General features: G+C 26.7%; 1 protein-coding gene across 4 annotated transcripts in view; it reads left to right on the forward strand.

The window, feature by feature from the left end:
• Nucleotides 1–25,884, forward strand: part of LOC119677540 (WAS/WASL-interacting protein family member 2) — a 42,798-nt gene that overhangs the window by 14,752 nt on the left and 2,162 nt on the right. For 2 of the 4 annotated variants that reach the window (XM_038088920.1, XM_038088919.1), the window contains 8 exons: nucleotides 13,958–14,149; nucleotides 15,603–15,762; nucleotides 15,831–16,096; nucleotides 17,920–18,104; nucleotides 18,798–19,229; nucleotides 20,005–20,144; nucleotides 20,209–20,669; nucleotides 24,512–24,782. In XM_038088920.1, coding sequence (XP_037944848.1) covers nucleotides 13,958–14,149; nucleotides 15,603–15,762; nucleotides 15,831–16,096; nucleotides 17,920–18,104; nucleotides 18,798–19,229; nucleotides 20,005–20,144; nucleotides 20,209–20,669; nucleotides 24,512–24,782 — 2,107 coding nt within the window. Of the gene's footprint in view, nucleotides 1–8,220; nucleotides 8,266–13,957; nucleotides 14,150–15,602; nucleotides 15,763–15,830; nucleotides 16,097–17,919; nucleotides 18,105–18,797; nucleotides 19,230–20,004; nucleotides 20,145–20,208; nucleotides 20,670–24,511; nucleotides 24,783–25,884 lie in introns of those variants that run through there. The other 2 variants (XM_038088921.1, XM_038088922.1) reach the window with 2 other exon arrangements.

Below are 25,884 nucleotides of genomic sequence, written 5' to 3' on the forward strand. Positions count from 1 at the left end.
TTTATGTGTTTTAATTTTTGAAATCATAAATTCCAAAGTAGAACACCACTTATTCGGGTCCTTTAATCCGAATTTAGGTAAATCCAGCATTACTGAGCCATTCGGATTGTGCGAGAAATTAGAAATCAGAAAAAGTCTCATATTTGATCATAAATTTATTTTAACAAAGCATATAGGCGAATTAAACATTTTTACCTGTAAGTACATAATCTATAATTGTGATTTATTTTAATAGATTTACGAACATACATATTCATAACATGTGATGCGTATTAGCGAAACACATAAATAAATATATATTTTGCATATTCTAATTTCATTATTATTATTGTTAGGGGATGTGACACTGCGACTGTCGGGTCTATTGTTCCCCCATTCTGGCTTTAGAGTAGGTCTCTAAGCCCTGTTGCGTCAATAAAAAGTAGTATAGAACCTACTTTACAGAGTTTTATTGCCTTTTCCGTAAGAATATACATTTCAAGGAGCCTATTCCGTATGTACATTAACGCAGAGCATTCTAACAGCACAAGTGAGGTCTACTCCTAATTCTCTTCACAGAATCTACAGTTTGCAATCGTAAGTATACCCAGTCTTGTAAGGTGGTATTTTAGTTTACAGTGCCCTGTTAGGATTCCTGTGATGATTCTTAGTTTTTCTTTTGATAGGTTCATACAATTTAGTTCTAATTACGAAGAAATCCTTATGGCCAAAGATTCGAACTAGCGGAGCTCACCAGTAGTTTTACATAGAATGTAAAATACCTTAAAACTTATAGTGGAAAAACATTTACTTGCTACATATATATGTACATATGTAATATTTTTACTTGTGTATGACTCATATCTCACATTATTAAACAAAATTTCCCAACATTCAAAAAGTAATAACAGTTAAATTTTAAAGTTAAGTATTTATCACGATTTTTTTAATTGATTGAGTTGCGAACATATTTAAAATTTATAAATATTTTTTTATCTATACCTATATAATATATCATTTGTCAATATATAAGTGTACTTCCGTATATATTTCTGGTATAAATAAAAGTTACAAGTTACATTTGTGTGAAGATCAGATTCAAGTGTATTTACAATTTTAATACTTATGTAAATATATGTTATTTAAACTGGTTTGATCCAATAAATGACTATTGTAATATTTAAAATTATTTAGTTTAGATAACATTTTTATACAGTAATATTTAACAAATTTATTATCCTTAATTATACTTTTCATTGCTTTCAAAACATTAAATTTATCAATATTTCTAAAATTATGATACGTCATCCTATCGCATAAATTAATTTAAAGTTGTAGTTTATTTAGATATTAGAGATAAGCAACTAAGTATATAAAAATGTTAAAAAAACCCTAAATATGCAAAATAGTTTAGTTAGTGATAAAAATCGTTGCGTGAATATAAATTTAAGTATCTTTCTACATATATAAATTGTACTTTTTCTTAATATACAATACAGAATAGACGTTGAATATACATAAGATAAGATTACAAGAATTATTCTAATATCAAAAAAAAACATTGATTATACATATATGAGTCATGGTAGTCAATCTTAAATCGCTTCAATGATAAGAAGTGTGATATATAAATATCACATTTTTTTGTTTAAACATTGATGAAGTATATTGTTAATACCAATTTCGAACTTAATTGTGTTTAAAATACTTTATTTTTATGTGAAAAATTAAAAAATTTATGCAAAAATTCTATAAAAGTGCTATTATATTATTATAATAATTTATATTATAATTTATTATGCTTTTATACTCTTATTAATAATTTTTTATATTAATATTTATATTATATTTTCATAAATATTTATTATATTTTTTTTAATTATTTTTTATATTATTAGTTATTATATATTTCCATAAATATTTATTATGAGTCAGTGAGATGGGTGGGACTCTGCAGAAACCCCCAGCAAACAAAGAGTAAAAGTGCCTAGATGCATTACCTAGGAAAAGGCTCAACATAATATTTTATTATTATTTCATTTGTTTTTATATTATTTTTTTACTATTTACTATTTTTATTAGTATTATTAATAATATTATTAATATGTAGTATTATTGATTATTATTTGTAATTTTATTTATTATATTTTTTTTTGTTAGTATTTATTATATATTATATTATATATATTATATTATATATATTATATTATATATATTATATTATATATATTATATTATATATATTATATTTTTTAATTTTCACTATTCTTAGTTCGTTTATTTAACACAAAAATTATAAAAAAAATTACATTTAATAGTTTTGTAGTTAAGTCTCTGATTGTCCGGAACATCAGTTATATATAACATTTCCAGCATTAGTCTACGTCTATAATTTGACCTTTTGTTGATGATCTATACTTTTTTTTTATTGTACCAACCAAATACGATATGTTTATATATTATTATTTTTATTTTCTTATTAAAACGCTTTGTTATATCAAAAATATAATACAATTAAATATTATTATTATAATAAATATAGTTAATAATATTTATTAAATTTTTTTTTAATACATCATTTTCAAAAAATAGCACCTAACATTTTGTATGACAAACTTGACTGTTCTACCGACAACATATTTTTTCTTCTTTTTTTGTTAAATGATCCAAATACAATTGACTAACGTATGGCTGTCCATTAATGGATTGGTACATCTTTTAATCATCTAGAGTCGATTTCTCAGTCATAATAGCTCGATATTGACTGAAGTCATGCTTAAGTCTCTCGATTTTGCCTTAAGTCTTCAATTGTGCTCTCACACTTCTTATTTAAGTAAGTTTGGAGATTTAAGGTATATTTGTTTCCCTTCGAATTTTTTTTATCAATTTTGTTGATTTATTTGTTAACGCAACCAATATTGAATTTTCTAATTAGTGGAGATCTATACGAACTCAATTAAGTACATCATAGTAACTTCTTATTTTCTTGCATACCTCAATAACAGACGTAAGGCTTATTGCTGAAATAAAAAAAATGAAAGCCAACAAAGTCGTTTAATTTTAACCACTATTGAAATTCCGAGACTATTCTTTTAAAACATTATATTTAAAACAACATATTAATGTACGTTTCCTTCTTCTGGAAACTGCCAAGGTAATCAGGTTTAGCAAATAAGGGAAGGGAGCATATGAGATAACATAATATGGACTTATATCTTTTAAATATTTTAAAACTTATTGCATAATTTTTTGGATATTTGGATTCCGCATGAAACGTTTAATTATTGACCAAGGAATACCTTGAGTTTTTGATGACAAAATGTACGCCCTGCTGTTTTTTTTTGACATATCAAAATCCTTTGATAAAGGTTGACATTATAATCTACTAATTTGAATTAAAGCGTTCTTAACAAAATAGCGTTATTGTTTCGTTTGATTTTTGGAACTCGAAAGAAGATACATATTCTTATCTAAATAAAAGCAAATTTGTCCAAAAACAGTACGCTGGAGCACTACGTTATAGCAGTGTTTGTCCTTTTTATCAGTCAAAAAGTTCGGCAATAAATTTACAACTCCGATTTAATATTATCTTAACTAATTTTTCGAAAATAGTACATAAACTCAAATGCAACTAAATCGAGTCATATTAACTTCACGTAAAATAAAAGACAATCTTCTTTTGTACGTAAATGGTATATAAATTCTGTACTTCAAAAAGAAAAAAGAACAATTAAAATTATGATATAGGCAATGGCTTATAAGTAAGCGATTTGCTGTATACACATATGATGAAATACTCCTATACAAGCGTATTCCTTGCGCCTTAATCTAAGAATTAATAAAGTTCCACTTAAAACGATTCTCTAACTATAATAGTAGCGAAACGTCAGTCCTTACTGATAGAAGGGAATGATGAAATCAAATACTTAAAAGCAAAAAGAGTAGAGTAACCTCAAAGAGTAACCAAATTGCCTTAAAGCGTTATGGAGTCAATAAGATTATTTCTACCATACAAAATTTAAAACAAATTGTTCTTTAATGTTTAAATATTATTATTAGTAACAATGAAATATTAATAAAAAAAAAATAAGTACGTACTTAGTGTATAGTATAATATAATTACTTTAGTTATATTTCAATGGAATATGAATGATTTCTTCTCTTAATTTTAAAGTATGAGATCAACTCTAATACTGTTAAAAATAATTTCTAATGCTGTTAAAAATAATTAATGACTATAATAACGCATATCATAAAAGGGAAGTTGATATGATGACGTATAAAAGCATAAAATAAGCAATTTTTAGAAAAAAACTTAGAAATGTTTTAAAAATAATGAATCCACATAATATCAAACGATAACGTTTTTTTTTTGATTTTTCTTAAGAAAGTTTCCGATTTTTTTGACATGCAGGAAACGACTCTGATTTTATTTTCAATTTGGATTTCAATTAATAAAATTAACTACATTAAAAAACAAAACCAAATTGAAAGTTAATAGTGTAAACAAGGGCGTGAACAGAATAACCTAAAACATTTTAGTAACTGCAGTTGTGTGTTTAGCAAATGGTTTTAATAGACGCCACCTACAACACCCACGAAATTCGATTCCCAATTGGTTTTGTTGTGCAATCATTTTATATACATATATATTTATATGCATTTATGTACAGTACAAAACATACTGTTTATTTATACTGTTTATTTTATAAACATTAGACAATGAAATATGATGACTTCTTGCGCAATTTACAACAATAAAAAAATAATAACAATAACCGCAGTAATAACAACACCACAAAACCTTAACAAGAAGGAAAAAAAAACATTTAAGAACATTTTTTATTTAAGTTGTCTTGCAATGTTTTAATGGCAAATATGTTTTCTTATTTAACGGTTTTATTGTTTACCTTAAAATATAAAATAAAAAATTAGAAAAAAAACACTTTTATACTACTCAAAGCAAGCAATACTAATGTAAACGCCCTATATCAGTTATTTATATTACTCCAACCCTAAACAAAATTATAGCAATATTAATTAATTGTATAGTACAGGTTTCCAACAGGTGGTCCGCGAGTATTAATATATATCCTTCACAAATGTTTTAAATCCAAAAAGTACTGCAGACCAGAAAAACATACAATATTTTTTATAAGAAATAGTAAAATATTAAATGTGATATATCTTCCTATGACCAAATCTTCCCAAACAAATAGTCCGTTAAAGTCAAAAATAAATTGTTTTATGGACCGTTGATCGTATACTGACCTTTTAGTCTATGTACGAACAAACACTATCCCTGTGGTCCCACAACGGATTATTATTTGAGCTTATGATGGTATGAATGTTTTGAGGAAGGTTGAAAAAACATCAAACATGGTCCCAGGTCTGGTCATCCTAACACTTTTATCAGTAATGAGAGAAATTGAGAAATAATGGTTCAAGTTGGGTACCCTTTCCAATATTAAATAAGTAGCATAGCGCCAAATATCTATTTGAAAAAACCTTATTATATAATAATTAATAACAAACGGCTTCAAAATGATAATAATGAAACAAAGCAGTATTGTATATGTTCATTACGTTATAAGAACAATTTAATATTTTTAATTGAAAGTAATTTAATTTTTAATCTTTTACACAAATATCAATTAAATATTTAATATATTATTAAAATATTAGCAACAAAAAAATTTGAAATTGTAGATAATAGGTATATAAAAATTAAATCTATAAAACAGAAAATTGTTATATGTTTATATTCGAATAAAATATAGTATATTTTATAATTAAATAACCTTTAATAGTAATTAAAGTTTAAATTTTTCCTACACCTTAAAATGAGTCAACCAATCTGACGCCAACATATGCAACTGCAATGACCGCATCAGTCATTTTCTCAAAGTTATTCATAAAATTAACATTATGTTTTGTAAAACTATTGCATTTAAAGTAATTTTTACATATTTTTTATAAAGTGATAATTTAAATTTTATCTACATTAAATTTAAATTTTAACGTCAGTTATATGACGGCAGTGACTATTTTACTTAATAGAATCTATTCCATTCAATAGAGAAGTTTCGAATAGTAGTGAATTGCAGCGAAACAGCTGTATGATCAGCCAAAATTCAATTAATTAAAAGTTTTTGTTGTTGCAATTCACTACTATTCGAAACCTCTCTATTAATTTTATCTATAATAATTGTAGTGAGGATTTTCCTACAATATTAAAGACCTAGCCAGATTCATAGAACTGTCAGATTAGTAGAACTTCACCTAATGGGTGAGTTGTTGCCTTATTCGGCGTTGGTCGTATACTGATCAGCTTGTCTATGTACGAACCAACCCTATTTCTATGGTACCATAACTGGCGATTATTTGAGCTCACGTGGGCTTTCTTGGTACACAAAGCCACCACTCCAACCTAACCTAACCTAAATTGCAATTTAATTAAAGTTTCAATATCTCTTGTGTATCAATAAAAAATAAAGTTACTATTCCTTAAGGAAGACTAATAATATACTAATCAAAGTCAATAATAAATCTTAAATGATCGTTTTGTTGAAGTTTCAATTAATCTTTTGTTTCGATTATAGCCAGATAAAATTACTGTATAATTTCTTTAGAAAAGCACACATTATCTATATCGGATAGAGAATAAAAATGTACCTCTTTTTTTTTCTTGAAAGAACACTATAAGTTAAACTTAAATTGTGATTCACACTATCGATAAATCTAATGTGTTCTAATTAAAATTTATATTTTTTTTTCGAAAATAGCTTGATTAAATTGCTGGATTGGGTTTCTCATTTCTTCTAGATAAACTCCATTAATTTATTCTTTATAGAGATTAACGACACTTTTTTTTTTCTTAGTAAAAATCGTCCCAATTTTCCCTAGATTCTATTAAATAAAGTTTTTAATTTTCTTTTCGTTCGATAAAAGCCAGATAAAGTTACTTAATATAACCGAAGTAGAAATTAAGGTTTTTGATAAATCTTTTATCTTTTAATAAGTGTTAGATGAACGTATCGAGAGATTGTAGCAAGATTATTGGTCGATGTTTGAGTATGTTTACTGCCATCTTTCAGATGTGATTCGTACGTGCATGTTTAATTAGGAAACTGTTTTCAATACGCGTGTAATAACTTTCTTTATTTTCCTTTTGTTTTATTCTGGAGTTGGTTGTGAAAAAACCTTTACTCCCTTATGTGGGCGAGATTATGGTAATTTCGCTATCTATGGTGTTCGGCTAGTTTTTGATGGCACTATTGCTGATTTAAACTTTTAATCCATTTTCTTTTTTTTTTGTTTCTTTCCGCTAGTTTTTGGATTACATGATTGCTGATTTAACTCTTGATCCAATCGCCCGGCTGCAATCGTCCTATTTTCTATAATCCTCTTCGTGTAATAACATGAGATCGATTCAGAGAAAAAAAAATTTTTTTTTTTTGAAAAATGTTTAATAAGTAGTTTTATATAAAGATCTATTTAAAATGTTACCATCTTCAAACATCTATTACTATACCTATTTTAACTTACACAACAGTATATTTAAAAAAAATATACATGTATTTTATCGTAAAATTTCCAACATATTATAAAATATTAAAAATGCGAATATTCTACTTTAAATTTTAAGTACAATGAGCAATAGTGACCAATTATATGACCAGTAAATAAATACCTATTTACCACAATTTTTTAATACTAAAACATCTGGTATAGCAATTCTCATTGCTATTAGTAATATCCCAAATATATTTATATGTAAACAAAAATGACGTCATTACTATACGATTATCACGAACCGATCGTCTTAAGTCAAATAAATCTGAAACCAACGTAACATGCTGAGAAGCTCAAAATCTTAATCATCGCGCTCAAATAGCGACTCTCGCCATACTGTGAAAATCAACAGTGCGACTCTGTTGACACTTCTCAGATATTCTTAGGCAACGAACGCTATGTGGCGTTGAATTTTTAGACGTTGCGTCGCTCCCAAACGTTGTGATTAATCAAACGCGAATTTCTTGCGCAATGGATTTGCTTGATCAGCTTGAGTCGGTTTTTATGTAGCGCCAGACGCAGTTCGAATTTTGAACGCAGACGGTGAAGTGTGCCAATTCGATATCGTTTCACAATATTTTGTTTATGTTAAAAACATATTTTTGTTAAATATTTTTTGAAAAGTGTAAAGAAATTTGAATATATAAAAAAAAAACACTATTTAGTGATTAAAACTTAGTGTAATATTAAGTTCACAATTTTCTGTTCGAGGTAAATAGAATATTCCATATGCCCCACCCCAAAATATCGGCTCATAAAGACGAACTTATTTAATTTCTAATAACTTAAATTAAAAAATTTAATAAAAAGTGCAATCATATTGATTAAGTTTAATATCTTATATTAATGTTTAAATTTGGTTTTTAAAAACGGCTGTATATTTTTTAATAAAAATGTTGTTCTTATTTTAATTTTAAAATCCGATATTTCGCGGTTTTTTTTTTGCCACCTAATTAGGTGTATATTGTATAGTAGTATTTTGCTGTACATTAATTATTAAACAATTAAAATTAAAATTTTTTGGACTTAAATTTTGGTGACTAAATACTTTAATTTATCAAAAAAAAATTGATTTTTCACCACATACTTAACAATGTTTCTATATAATATATATATAACACAAAAAAATTATTACTAAGTGGTACCGGTGTTGTGTAAGCAGCATAATGTATATATCAACAAACCAAAATCAACTTTCAACTTTGAATTATATTTATTAGTGTGCTTAGTTTGGGGTTACAAAAGCTACCGAGTCTATGTGGCAACTTCTCGTTAACATCGATAAACGAGCGGCACAAACTGTTTCCATGAGAGTTTATAGAGCAATCACGGCAGGAAGTGTCATAAGAAATGTGTCCCCTTGAAATAGCATCCTACTTAAAAGAGAATATCTTTAAATGTTAAAATCAAAACAAATTTGAAATATGTTATAAATTTTTTATTAAGTACCAGATATTTTAGTTATCTTCATTAATACGTCCTCAGTTAATATCACTTTAAGTGTGGAACTAAATTCGTCACGTAGAAATAAACAGAAATGACAATTTGAAGAAGTTTTCATGCAATTGAAGTAAATGGATGGTACATTTTGTTAGTAAACAAAGTTATTGTCAACAAATAATGTTTGTGATTTGGACAGGATGTTATTGTGGACAAAGATAGATTGAAAGTATCTAAGCTGTAATAAATATTGGTACTTTATATAAATTATTCTATCCAAGAACTATCTCCAATAATTATATACTTAATATGAAACTGGTGAGAATTGAAATTATGATAAAAAATGTGCTTTGAAAGACACTCTCAAGAATCTTGAAGATCTATCCACCCTTTGGACATGATATATTCACATTGAACACCGACAGTTTGAATTGTGAAGAAAATCAGCGTACACTATTTCACTTATCAGTATGAAAAAATTTCGTTCATATTTTGAGATTTTACAAAGAAATGGGATAGAAGTAAAATATTTTGTACCTATATGTCTATTAATATATATGTCATTCTATATTACATAAACTAAATGTAATTGTGATTACATTAACTTTGACTTTTTGATTAAAAAAAGGATCTGTACGTCAACTCTTTTTAATGCCATTCAAAACACAAGATGTCAAACGGAACTACGTAATGATTAAATCTTTTGTTATCCAATCTCAAATATCTGCACAGAAGTGACCCTTTATTTAAATTAATAATAAAAATCGCATTTCCCCTCAAATAATATTTTTCCATTTTTTTAATTCAATCACTTTCTAAACTTAATATAACATACTATATTCTAAAATATATATAGACATATTTAACATACTTGTTCGATAATATAAAAAATTTTATATTTGGTATTATATATAATTTAATTATTTTAAAATAATTAATTATAAATTTCTTGAGATTGAATAAACCATAAAGCAGATATGAGCAAAAATTTATCGTGACCTTTCTCTTCTTGATATAGATAAGGTTATTCTTTTAGACTCTGTTGTGTCTTTTATTATTTACATAAAATTGCACTTCAAGACTCCTGATTTTTTAAAATAAAATTTTTTAAAGTATTTATCACTGATTTCAAATAGAATTTTTTATAAAATAAAATTATTTCTATATAACCAGCTATAAATTAAAACCAACCATAATTTGCCCAACAGGATGAAAAATTTTACCAACCCTCTATGAAAATTACTTGTTAAAACAAAAGATTTTTGCAAATACTTTTATAGTGAAGAGCTTTTTTTACAATAGAAGAATTTATTATTAAGTGAATTTTATATATAATATAATATGTATATATATGTATATAATATGATAGATATAGTATAATATATATAATATAATATATATAATGTATATAATGTTTGGATTCCAAGTGTCAGGAATTTAAATTGTTAATGTTCGATTTTTTTTTTACTCCTTCCTTTTATATAATAGAACAACGACACAAACCCCATATATATAAATTTTATAACTATTATAAAATGTTGTTATTAAATATTAATTTATTCGTTATCTCAAGAATTCACATAATTGAAAATAAACTTTTATATTTAATAAAATTTATAAACCTTTATAAAAAATATTTGAAATTACTTATATTATATTACCTTACTAAGCCTAAAATATAATATTATTAGTCCGTATTTCAAGACAAAATTCTAGATTAAAGTATAGAATAATTACAGAGTTAGAGTTTACGAAATTAAACTAAATTTCATATTCTTCATAAAATTAGATTAAATTTCTTTCTACATTTTTTTTTTCGATTTTATATATAACTTTTTCTTATATTTATTTTCTTTATATATTTTTAATTTTATTATGAAGTTAAGATAACGATGATTCAACTTTTTAAAAAATTCATTGATGTTTTGCTTAGCATTTGTTTATTTTGGCTTAGTACTACTTATTGTGCTGTGTTTTGCAGTTTCTTAAAATATCATTTCAACGCACAACGTGAGCAAAATAATTAATTCTGAGATATTCAATAACATGATTAACACTTTTGTATCATATAAGATACAAATAAAAAATAAACAAAATTAAAATTAATCATCGTTATTCTCAATAATTTTAAAGCCGTTCCTTATTTAAGACATAAAGGCAACGAATTGAAATTTAAAAAAAATATATTCAATTAAATGCATTTAGACCTTTACCAAATCGGATTTATTCCATGAAATAACTTCCTGTTATAAATAACAATTTTATATTTGTTCCTCTATATATTAAACTATTTATTTGTTTTATTAGTAATGGATATTTTAAGTTATATTAACTAATTATTTAATAATATTATGTACAAACAAATAAGCAGAGTATTTGGAAGCACACAAATAACAAAAAAATATATAAATATCTTTTCGAGATAATTCTTTTATATGTATAGTAAATAGTTATATTATATAGTATATCAAATCATTAATATAATCATGTTACGCAGAGAACTTATATATACAATCTCTTCATTGATGACATTAGTGCTGTACTTGAGGAGAAATAAATCGAATTTGACCCTTTCTATCAAACCCATATACCCATAAATCTATTTTTGTACGTGTCCACATTTTAGTTAGAAATGGTTTTATTAAAATATTACTAACAAAAATAAAAGTGTTTTCTTCAACATCATAAATACTCCTTTAGTGCAGCCAATCCATCAGAGTTACGATCTTACTACTCATATTCTTTCTCTGATTGATGATAAAGCCAGCAAATCCATTTGATACTAATTAGCACCTCAAAGTCATAATTCAATTAGATGCGTGCCTTTTCATCATTCTTTTTTAAAATGTATAATTTGATGCATTATAAAACGATCTATTTAGTAAGAGTGATCTATGGAGTATGAGTTTTGTCATTCGAAAGAGACCTCGAACCAAATTCTAATTGCATCAATTGCATAATTACAAGATGCAATCTTGTTCGAATTTCTTCGATATGCAATACATTTAGGGTTCTATTAAATATCACTTTGCAAACTACTGCTGTTTGGAAATACATTTGAATTTTTTTACCATTTTCTATATTTAATTAATTTAAAATCTTGTTAAGATATTTCATACAGATATTATTCATATAGTGAGATGAATTATTGTCGGTTAGGTTACATGTATACAGATTAAATCTTTTTGTATATAATATTTTGAGATAAATTAATATTATTTATCACTTTGCATACTGTCCAACAGTTATATATACAACAAACAATACACACAACTAAAACTAAGTACTTACAACTGGTTCGAAATGTTTCAGAGTCCATGTATTACATAAAGTATCTCCCACTATGTGGATTACTTCAACAAGCACATCAGCTATACATACAATTTAGAACAATCCCAATAGTTAATAACTCAAAGGCTATTACTCTCTTTGTTAGTATTGTAAATATACAATAACAACAGTAAAAGAATTAAATATGAATAGAGAAATAATATTTTTGCAAGTATCCGATTAAATCATAGCATTAGCTATAAAACAGGGTCCGTATATTAGGAAACCTGGTATCGAAAACTCATTATATCACAATAATTATAATCATTATATCACAACAATACAATATTTTTTGTATTAATAAATAATCAAATAATAATACAAATGTAATAGTAGATAATAAAATAAGAATAATAATAATAAGAATAAAAATAATATAATGAACTATTTGGGAGTTATTGATCTCAGTCAATAACTATTAGTATATCACTTAAGTTTCTCGGTTATTTCTTTTTTTATTAATTATTTAATTTTAAAATTATTTATATATACATAAATAACGCATATGTATAATAATTTTAATGAATTGTTATATACACATATGTTGTTTATAAATAAATTATGAACATTGAACTTCAGTTGAAATTGAGGCCCAATGCTTCAGTTAGGAGGACAGAAATACAAACATACATACATTGAAATTTTTTTATTATAAAACTTTAAAAATAAAATAATGTTTATATATTTTATTGTTTTGATTACTGAAAATTTTTTTTTGTATATTGCTTAAAAAATTTAAGCTCACTTAAATAAGTCCTTGACATTGATCTGAAATATAAAGTGACATACTCTCTACGCATGTGCAACGCTCATCCGAATACCCACTTACGAATTGAGTTTCGAAGATAAAACTTGACTTGACAAATCCGAGAAGAGACACCAATGCCTTAAATCGCTAAAAGTGTAGAACAGGTTCTCTAACAATACAACACAATATTCGCATACATGCTTCTCTAAGGTGCTGTTAAATATTTTAAAATTTATTAATTAATTAAAAACGCAAAAATAATTAAATTATAAAAAATATATACAAAAGAGACATACATACACTTTAATGCTTACATATTTATATACAAGATTTATTACATATGTGCATCCAAGTGTGTTTCGATAGAGATAATGCGTAGGCTTCTGTTATTTTAAACACTTGAAAAAAAAATTATAAATATATATAAATGTCGATTTCAATACAGATATTTACTTAAAGATACAAATGTGTTGTTTTTTATGCTGTAGGATGAAATAGTAAAATTAAAGTAAAATCAATTTACAAATATTGAAGAACAAATGTGGAACTATATGTACTCTTATTGTAGATATGTGGGTGGACATGCTCTCATTTATGTATGAATTTTTGACAGTATGTGATCCAAGAAAATAATAACTTTAAAATATTTATTCAGTATTTAAACCAACTTCATTACTTTTAAACGCACTTTTTCTAAATAACTTCAAAAATTAAAAATTGTTATATGTACATATGTATATAGAAATATATATATATATGTATACATAAAAAATGAGATTAAGACGTAGGGAAAGTAGCCAAAACGTGTGTATATATATTGCATTTTAAATAGATTTATTGTTTCTTTATAAAATTATAAAATGTTTTTTATTACAATATTTACAGATGGCAATACCACCGCCGCCAGGACCACCACCACCACCTGGTCCACCGCCACCACCAGCGATGGGCGGTTTAAAGTTAGGCGGAGCTGCAGGTGGAGACTCACGATCAGCTTTATTACAATCAATACAAAAAGGCACGAAACTAAAAAAGACTACAACCGTTGACAAAAGTGGTCCAGCTTTAGCAGGAAAGGTAAAATATTTATTTTTAAATAAAAACAATGTTAGAATATAGAATATAGATATAGAATTATATAAAATAGATATGGCAGACTACAACCTTTACAATTATTATTGAATAATAATTTAAACTGAGTTACATATTGTTTTTCCACAAAAACACAAAAATTATTAATTATTATTCATACACTCTAACAAATTCAGCTGTATCAGTAGCTTATATTGTAGGACGATTCTTGGAAAACGGTCTATGATAAATGGAAAATTCCTACATTAAAAATGTTCATAAGATAATATGATATTATATTCGAATAACAAAAGATTGACATAAAATTTCCGAAGAAGTGACCGCACTTCGGATTTAAGATATTTGAATGAATCATTTTTGAAGTATTGAGTATTTTTCGAAAAAGATGCTTTATTCAAGGTAATTTTTTTTTGACATCCTATATTTCAGTTATTTTTGAAAATCAACTATTAGATAATTGCATTCTTTGGAGCAAGGAATCATTTCCAGAATTTATATCAATTTATTAGGGTTTGATCTTTATATTGTATTATAAATAAAGATTAAACAAAAATCTAAACTTTTTAAATCCTATCACCAAGGTATAAAGAAGAGTATAACATTTTAAAAGAATTGCTACTGTGTTGAAAGAGTAAGAAAATTGAGAATGTTAAAAATAGATTGGATGGCGCCTTAAAAGAAAAAGTTGCATGTCGTTAGAATTTCTTCGCTTAAGATGGTTATGAACAAATGTAGCGTAGCAAATTCTTAGGAGAGTGGCTAGTAGCAATTGTATATATTTTGAAATAAAGAGGTCCAACACACTATTAAAGTATACTTGCTACAGTAGTTGACAAGTCTCAATATACTTCAATTGTATGGAATACGGTAGATAGCGACTATAGCTTAATCGTACGCAGTGCTTAAGTAAGATAGAATGTCGTATTCATGTATTTATTACTTTCATTTGATATGGAATTGCTTTTTCAAACGGGTGCTGTACCCCAAAAAACAGCAGAGTTGTACATAAGTCCCGCTCCCTTTTAAGGAGGAAACTGTATATAAATGTATAGTTCCAATTGGAACCGAAGAAATTCCAATAGGGGAGTTTATTAGGTTTTAAGCCACGGTGTTCTTGTTAATCACGCTAAAAAATATGTACTCTTTAGTTTGTTCCTGCAAATCAATAACTCCCATCGCGACAAAAGTCATTTTTGCGTTCATTCTGTGTCCAGAATGACCACTGCTCGATATATAACTTGCTTGCGATAAATAATATCTGTTAAACCTATAGTGCTATTTCGGAATAACAAGGAGTTTGTGTTTCTATTATAGAAATATACTACTATATTATTTATATTAGTTTTAAATGTAATTGTTCAGTCTTGTAACCACAGATTTATTATATCAAATAGATTTTAATTAATATTTTATATATATTCTCGTATTTTTCTGTTAGATCTGTGATTCGTCATCAAATGGATCACCGAAACGCACTAATCTTAACAATAATACAAGCAATAGTAACAATAATATTGGCAATGGAGCACCCAAATTAGGTGGATTATTTGAAGGACTCTCATCTATGCCAAAATTGAAACCTGTCAATGGCAGCCGGTGTAAGTATAAACCATTATAAATCAATAATATGCAATAGTTTGTAAATAAATTTAATATAAATTTTCAGCTACCACAGTTACGTCTTCCACGCGTTCCAATGACACAAGTACAACGAATAGTCGAAGTGGAAGTCCCCCCACTGCGAATTCAACTCCAGCAACAACGAAAAATGGTCCAATGGACTTCAATACTGAACTGACAAAACATTTAACGCTTAAACGTCAAAAGCAACAACAACAGCAACAACCGATCAATGCAACAGAAGCGAATTTAAGAACAAATCGGGGACCACCACCGCAGCCACCAACAGCGCTACCCAAAAATTTATCAACGGTAAATGTGAAACAAATTAAATATAATTTTTATTGTTTGTGCTTCCTAAAAATCTCAAACATGCACAAAATATAGAGCCAAATGCATATGAGGAGGGGTCAAAATAAGTATTTTATACCATTTGACGTCAATTAAATTTAGATTTTTATATTTATAAATATATCTATATCTGTATATATCTGTATTTATGTATATATGTAGTATATGTGTTGCATATATGTTAGCTGCGTTGGCTTTTTGTTTATTATTTTAGCTACACAATTTTTCTGTTGTCTTATATCAATTTTATTTTATTAATTTTTTTATTATACTGAATGTGTTTAAAATACAATCAGTGAAACTGTGCACATTTTGAGGAGTGTTTTTTTATAGATAAATCTTTATCGAAAGTTTTATAAATTTAACATTGAATTTACTTTACATGTTAAAAATGTACTACTTATGTGCTCTAAAAAGAAATAATTTCTAAATAAAGAATAAAATTTGGATAAGAGTAGAACCATTAAACGAAATACGTTTCCAAAAGCAAATGAAGATAATATTTAAAGGTTAGGTTAAAAAACTACTATAGGTTCTATTTAAAAAATCATGATTCAACGCTATCAATTATGGCGTTTTTTATTTATAAAGGACACGAATTAAATTTCGCAGTAATTAATAAGAAATTTGCCAATACAGGTTAGACTAGTGGTTCATTTAAAAGTGTATGAACAAATTTAAAAGACATGTGAAAACTATAATGGTCAGTGACGTATACAGAGAATCATATAAGGGGCGTTTTGGAAACTAATTCAAAGTTCATATGAAAATATTTAATTAATAAAAATACTAGTATATCTAGTGTAAAATAATCCAAAATATGAACGATATGAACTCCAAAGGTTCACGGCCCCAGCTCACTTGTATACAATACTGATAGTAATCTATAATTTCAAATTCATATTTTTTTAATTTTATATATTTCTATATCTATATTTCTATATATAGTCATATTTCTATATATATGACTATATCTCTCCCATTATCAATTTCGATAGAAAATTTAGTGTTGAGTTTCCATCTAGAGACACATGGTTATCAAGAGGCCAGTCATTGTGGGACGATCTAATTATTCTTTATTGAAGGATATAAAATAAGTAGCAGTGTAGGCAGTGTGGTTTTTCTTAGAAAGATTGGAAATTTTTTGATCATTGCCGTGTTTTTCAAGCAGAGTTTATAGCTATAAAGTAAACTATAGCTTATCTGGAAATGGATTATATATTTTATAGGAATGTGTACTTATTATCAGCCAGTTAAGCTGCTTTAAAATCTTTGAATTGAGTTCATATATCCAGGACGGATTTTGATTGTTACACATCTCCAAATGAGATATTGATGCAGTTTAATATTTCTTTACCTTTGGTTTCTGATCATAGGGATGTTTTTGGCAATTGCAAGGCAAACGAACTAGCCAAGAGAGATACTACAAGTAAGCACCGGAAACATCGGTGGCGGCGTATTGCTAAAAAAAACGGTAATTTTATTGAGATGACCCATAAGGGTATTAGTCTTGTGGCAGGTTTACTGACGAATTATAGTCGAGTATGATCTACATTTTAATCATTCTTATAAAAGAGTGCATCCTCTTCTAATATTTATTATGAAATTATTAGTTTTTATGCCAATCTAAATAAAAATGATCAATTTAAGTATATATCTATACCTTAATATATATACCTATTCATATATATTTAAAATAATATTGTATTTATAAAATATAAATATATTTTAAAATATAACTGAATAATACTGAATATATAAAATAATATTTTTGTTTTTAACAGAGTACATCGGATTCAGTATTAGAAAAAGCCAAAAGTACTGAAGCAACTATTCGCGCCAGTGTGGTTACAGAAAAAAATTCAAAAGCATCGTCGCCTACTGCATCTGAAAGTAGTAATAGTAGTACATTAAGCAACAAAGTCATTGGAAATTCTGGATCAGTAAAATCTAAAGCTGCCAATTTGAAGTAAGTATTTATTTTTCGCATGACATCAGTTAGTCTTCATTATTTTGTAGTTCAGTTTATTGTTCATGGAACATATATATTTATATCTATTAATTTTTTATAAAGAATTTTATTTTAAAATCAATAAAAATAATATTTTTTGTTATGGATTGAATGGTTTAACTTTTATAGTTATTTAGAAAAATGTATAATATATTAATTGAATATATATAAATTAATTTAATAACTTTTAAATAAAGTACTTATGATAGTAGAATTATTTGTTATGATATTACAGTTTGTATCATTCGCTATACATTTTAATGATAATATTTTCTATATACACGTGTATATACTTATAGGTTATACTCGAACAATAAAGTTTATTTTTATACTTCACTTATTTGTAATATAATGTAATTTTTAAATTTGGTTCGTAGGTATACAAATACATTTATATTAAAAAAAAAAATAGAAAAAGGTTAAAGTTCGGTTTAGTAGATTTTGCTGTTTTGTTTATTTTTAAAGTTTATTTTTAATTTTATTATACTTTTGGAAATCTACAATTTATTACATTTATAGAAACTTTAATGTCATTTTACACACAAAACATATTTCTCCACTTTTTAACTTTTTTAATATATTTTATTTTAATTTTTAAATTTTATTATTTTGTATATTTTCTCTTAATTTATATTTTATTTTATTCAACAGTTTATCACTAGGAAATAATTCAAATGTTGTAAATAATAAAAATAGTCAAATAATAAAAACTGCATCAACAAATTCTCTGAATTCGTCTGCATCCATAAATTATAAAACAAATAAGAACAACCTTATCAGCGATTCTGCAATAAGTAAATCATCTTATTCTTCGTCTACAACATCATTAATCGCAACAAATACTTCAATTCGAAATTTAACTCCAAACAAATCATCGCTTTTCGGTAATAATGGTGGTGTTAGTAGTGATAGTACAACACCGTCTCCACCAGTTATGAATAAATCACCAACGCCTGGAATTAAACCAATGCCTAATCATGGTAAACCAAATTTTGCACCCAAACCTCCAGGATTACAACAGCTAGCCTTTGCTAATGGGCAACGGCCATTAGTCTCTCGTCATCACAGTATGAAATCTCCAAGGTACAGAACTTTAAAACTTTTTAGGTGAAAAATTCTTTTAACCTGTAAAAGTTTTACTTTACGCATATATATCATCGTTTATAAGCTTGATTGAGGCTTTATTTGATGCTTTATTTTTTGTTTTATATAATTTACTTTTATTATTAATATAATCACTACTAATACCACAAATCACATATCATTTAATTATACATAAGCATAATTTATTTAAAAACACTAAAGCAAATGTATAAACGTATACATATATAAATCTATATAATATATCTATATATATAATATATTTAGCTATATAATATATATATCATGTATATATATATATATATAATATAAATATCTATATAATATATTTAGCTATATAATATATATGTCTATATAATACAGATAGCTATAATGTATATAATATTAATGTATAATCTACATAATATATAAAGCTAAATAATATACATAGCTATATAATATATATTTTTATATAATATATATATATAATATATATGTTTATATATGTCTTAAGTAAATCTTTTCATGCAAGTAATTGTTTTCTATACGCTATTAACTATATAAAACTGCTATTTAATATTTCATTTATTATACCATAATATATTATAGTAGTACATTTACATCTAATAATTTATCAAACGTTTAGTGCACTTGTAAATATTTTATGCTTGGATAATATTCATAAATTTCAGAGTTGTATTGCACTAATAGTTCTTCACCTAATAGCGCTTCAATTTTAAAACTGTAGTCTAAATTAATAATATTATTCTTTCTTCAGATCACCGCCAATATCAAGCGCTGGTGGGCCAGTATTTCCTACTCAACAGCATTTTGGGACATTGCGCACACCACAACAACTATGTCAATCACAGGACGCAATCAACTCCAACATACGCACAGCGCCAAATCCACCAATTGGTATATATAATGTTATATCTAAAAATATTTAAAAACATAAAAATTAATGTAATATTATTATTAGGTCGACCCACGGTTGCGCCACCGAAACCACCAACAGTTAAACCACCTCCGCCGCCAACACCAGCGCGTAGTATTTCTAATTCCAATTTAAATAGTTTAACGCACAATGCAACAAATTCTTCTGCAGCACCCTGTAGCGCTGTAAATACTGCACTTGTAAACACTGTAACTGGTTCATCATCTACTCCTACAACAACACAGCCGCCATCAAACTCATCGTCCTCGAGTAGTGTATCCACACTTCGTGAACAATTTAAAAATACACAATCGGCACCAACAACACCGCCAGTATCTGCAGCTTTAACAAATAAAACTACCGGTAGTCCAGTTAGTAAAACTAATAGTACTCGTGATAAGAACGTAAAACCAATTATTCTAAATGGTGGGCCAATAAATGCGCCACCATTACCGCCACATCGAACATGTCCAGCGCCACCACCGCCACAGAGGCAATCAAGTAATGTAAGTATTAAAAACTGAATGCAGTAAAATAATAATTTAGTAGTGGATAGAAGTGTATATCATCGTTGTATTATATATTACTATATTATATGATGGTTAGATCATAGAATAGTTTTCCATTAGTTTTGACTTGAAGTCCTACTACCAGTTATAAGACAGTGGTTGCAACGCACTTTCATACTCATAAGTAGCAAATATAAATTAGGTAACGAGAGTACATAAGAGAGATATGAAATAGGTAGAACGATTGCGGCAAGTTACTTTCTTGCTTTCTTGAACAGTTGAGATCAGGAAGCTTTGGAATTGAAACCAAACCTGCGTGTATACGGAATAATGTTTTCAGTGCTTTCAGTGGAAATTAAATACTAATCAAATGAACAAAAAAAAAAAAAATAAAGCTAGAAGCTATAGGAGAAGTACCCTGCTTTAAGTACTGCCAGAACAATGTTATATGAATATCTGCTAGAATCGAAATACAATTTAAACAGGACATCTAAAAAGATACTGCAGCGCTATAAGAAGCAGTTCGTCCTCGAACTATTTCGCAATTTTTATTTATTTTATAATATAAAACATTTCGCCATTTTTAATTCGTTTGACTGATATTACTATGAAACGTGCAATATTTATACTGATTTACTAACTGAGTGAAGATGGCATACTACAGAGAACTATGGAATATTATATGTATGATAAAGACCTTGTTATTTTAATATTAAATTTTAAAAACTTTTGAGCTACTCACTATGACTTTCACAAATTACCAAGTGTTAGCATATATAGTCTAGCATATATTTCTCTGGTTTTTGACTATTGTTCAATGGTTTTAATAGTACACTTCTCCTCTTCTTTTTTTAGTGCAATTTGCCAAAAAAAATTTGCAATTTTTCGTTACATTTAATATACTTAGGGTCTTACATATACATGCAAATCACAATAAAATTTGAATAAAGTAATGCTCATACATACAATTCACAATAAAATTTGAATTGATTGAAGGTCTATTAGTATGTTCTAATTTTACTCGCTTGCCGCTAAATAAAAACCATTCACTAAATTAATTAAGTCAGACATTGTATATGTTCTTATTAAAAAGTAAGCGTAATTCTGGAAATTTTGGTTTTTTAATAAAACATAATTTAAAGATAACCTATAACCAATGTACCAGTTAACTGCACTAATAAAAGAAAAGTGCAAATTTAAAGTTTCACAAAATACTCTGTGGCAAGTCTCTGCCCACACATTTTCAATGTTAAAATTCATTCTTGTTATGAAATACTAAAATTGCAATATTGCATACTCAGTCTTATTTACTATGTTTTGAAATATGTGTATAGATAGATATACTATATAGATGAGTGTATGTGCAGAAAACGGCGACAAATTGTCTGTGAAATTCATTGAAGTCTGTGTTTTTGTACACAGCATAACAACTTAATAATATGCTCTTTTGTTCTTTGGAACGTGAGAAATAAATATAGGGCAACTGTTATTGTGTTGGGTGGAATATATAAAGTTATCGAATGTTTACATAGTAAATACTCCTGTTGATTTATATAAAAGAAGAATGTATATAAATATGTATTTGCAGTATTTTGAGTATATTTGCGTGGGATAAAAAGTGGGTAGTATGTTGTGGGGGATTGTTTGTTTACAGATATTCTTCACAAACAATAGTTGTATAATTTTATCCTATAAAATAATTCTTAATGCGTATATATACATCCTATTTTTTGTTAACCCATTCATAAAACACCCTCTCTCTCCCACTGTTCTACTGCACATGTCTCTCTTTCTTCTCTTTTCTCTCGTACAAAATATGTATACAATATGTAAATTGTATATATAAAAATAGAAAGAACCCCCTTTTTTTACGTCCCACACAAATTTTTTATATCTTGAAACATGTGATATATGGAGAACTTGTGAGTGGGAAAAAGTATCAAAACAAAATAGTAAGAACAACAAAAATGAAAGCATATCATTTGGCATTGAACAAATGTGTAATATCAATAATTTTCCTTGCAAGCTTCTAGGAGGCGAGTTTGTTTTTGAAAGGATTTTACAGTGAAAATAATTGATTTTGAAAAATATTAATTATAACTCATTTGTGTTAAGTGTATACCATGCTATATATATAAAATATATATTAAATAATAACCATAAATAAAATTTTGTGAAGTATAAGTAATAGATACTGTATTTATTATAAAGCACAGTTTTAACTCTTAGCAAGTAAATATACTGAAAGCATAAAATGATGTTGAACTACAGAAGAAATGTAAATATGTTTTTTATTAATTAATTTTTTTATCATTTTTAATTAAAACAATTCAACTTTGTTATACAATGAATTAACGTTCAGTTTCCCAAAATAAAATATGAATAACCTTGTAGTTATAAACTATTGCGAAATATGTGTGTGTATGTTTTTTGTTAAAAATAATATTCTACAATAATATTGTAATCAAAACCTTATGGAAAATAATATTCCTTACTAAGCATAGTTTGTATAAAACTACTATATCATCATCATCATCATCAGCGTTACAGCTCGGGGTGAGCTTTAGCTGCATCAACCAGCTTTCTCCATTCTGCTTTGCATGATGTTTTAGATCTCCAGCTTTGTATACCCATTTTCCTGATGTCTTCAGTCACGTTGTCGAGCCATCTTATACGTGGTCTACCTCTGCTGCGGTCATTATACGGCGTGAAATGGAGTATTCGCTTTTGTGGTCTATCGTCCGGCATTCTCATGACGTGTCCTAACCATCTCAAGCGTTGCGACTTTGCGAACTTCACCACATCTTCACCATCACAAAGTTGTAGTAGTTCAGCATTCGTACGCCGACGAAATTCTTCTTGATTCAGGCGGATGGGACCATAAATCTTTCTCAGCACCTTTCTTTCAAATGTTCTAATTTGGTTTTCATCTGCTGTCGTTAGAATCCACGTTTCGACTACTATATATAGTCGTTATATATACATCTGGACCTCCCCACAATAGTATAAAAAAAAATAAGATCATAGCTAAAATATATGTAAATGTAATGTAAATTACAATTAGGTAAACCGAAACTAAGAAGTCATTAGATACGAAGATTCCTCATCGTCATCATCATCATCAGTACTATAAACGGTATCCGGTCTTGGCTTCCTTCAACAAGTATCTCCACAGACTCCGTTTACGAGCTAATGTCATTCAATTTGCCATCCTTAAACCTCAAATGTCCTGATCTATGCTATCTTATATATTTTGTTCGTAAAAACCTCAAAATCTTACATATAAATATAAAAATAGATTAATTATTATTAACAAAAATCGCTTAACTGTTTTTAGTGATAATTTTAATTGTTTATATGTTTAAAAGCAGCATAAGGTACGGAAACCTATCAAAATTACAAAATAATTTAGTCAAAAAATACAAAATTATATTTGTACATTCAAATATTCCAACATCGAAACGAAATTGTTGTCTGCTACTGATTTTCGTAGGATTTTTATATTTGGGCCAAAATTTGCACAAACGTTGTTTGTGTCATTTCTTAGTTCTTGTCGGTAACTATTGCTTCGCACGTTGCATACTTGTATTAAGTGTATCTGAGTTAGGTGTTGTGTGAACACGAATGGTAAATGGTATTACAAAAACAAATATGTGAATATGTTATAAGCTGTATATCGTTATTTTAAGGTTGTAATGTATTGTTGTTGTCATTGGTTTACTTTTATTTATAAGTCATTGCATGTCCACCACTATTTCAAAGTATAAATATAGTTTAAATACTTAATATAACAAAGAATTTTTAAAAATTTTTAATATAACTTTTTTATTTGTTTTTAGACTGGCAGTGGAGCTCCACCTGTGCCACCACAGCGGCATTCATCTATAAGAGCTAACGCTCCCATAACACCACCAACAACTGCAAGCGCACCATTATTCGGCAATAATATTGGCAACAACATATCGAATGCGAATTCCGTTAGTCGTTTAGTTGTCGATTTAGAAGCGAAATTCGGCAAACGTTTTCACAATGTAACAGAATTCCCAAAGCCGCCACCATTTTTAAATGTCCAAAAGATATATCCTAGTCGAACTGTTAAAGCAACAAATGGTATGTAAGAAGTAAAAGTACACAAATGCACATTAAGTTGCGTTACTAGAAATTATACCAACTTAACTTCGTCTACTATACTTGACTCGTTAAGGAGTTAAACATCAAGTTAAAAATATATTTCATAATCAGGGTTTAGGGTTTTTCTAATAAGTACTACTAAAATACTTATATACGTTGCAGTAACAGACAACGTTGCGGTCTCTATGTTCCACAAACCCCATTGTGAAAACTGTAAATTAATATTGTGTACATACTTACTTATATAAAAAATATTATTGTTGATTAATTTTTATTTTTTATTCAAATTATATTAATTATATTCAAGCAGTTATTTATATTAAAGTTATAAAAATTGTGCAAAAATTATGCAAAAGTAATGAAGAAATTATGCATGTATTTAAAGAAATAAAAAAGTTGTTTTCTCTTGGAAGAAGTAATTTAAAAAATGTTAATTTTTTTATCGTTTTAAAACTTCCATAAGTTAAAATTTTAAGTTATATTTTAAGCTTAAAAATAATTTTTACTTTTTTTACTTACAAGAATTTTAATTAAAAATTGTTATTTTAAAATTCTGTTTAGTAACAAACATAGTTTTTATAAATTTTAATTTTGAATTAAAATAATTTTATCTGAAGTATTAAGTGAAATAAATAGATAATATAAAATAATGAATTTTAACAAATATAGCTTTATATTTTTAAAAACTATTAAATAGGCAGTAATGCATAAATTTATATTGTTTTTGATTTTTTAAGCTTATATTAAATAACTTTATTTGAGTAAACATATACTTATATTGTTGAAATGCAAAGTCATATCAATACTACATTTTAATTAGTACGATCTTTATTTTTTAGTTGTACAAAATAATTTATGTAGCATGATAACCAAGATACTTATATAATAATTAATACACTATAAAAAGAAAAATTTTAATAAATATTATGAATTATAATTTTCAGTTAAAAGCTTTTGTTTCATTTATAAAAGATTTTTTTATATTAAATTGTTTTTCTCCACTATTTTATTTGACGTTTAGATGGCTTCTAAACTTCTGAAACATTTGTTAAGTTTACAAACGAAATAATACATTGAGAGA

The sequence above is a fragment of the Teleopsis dalmanni genome, chromosome 2 (assembly GCF_002237135.1).
Source record: "Teleopsis dalmanni isolate 2A chromosome 2, ASM223713v2, whole genome shotgun sequence".
Lineage (NCBI taxonomy): Eukaryota > Metazoa > Arthropoda > Insecta > Diptera > Diopsidae > Teleopsis > Teleopsis dalmanni.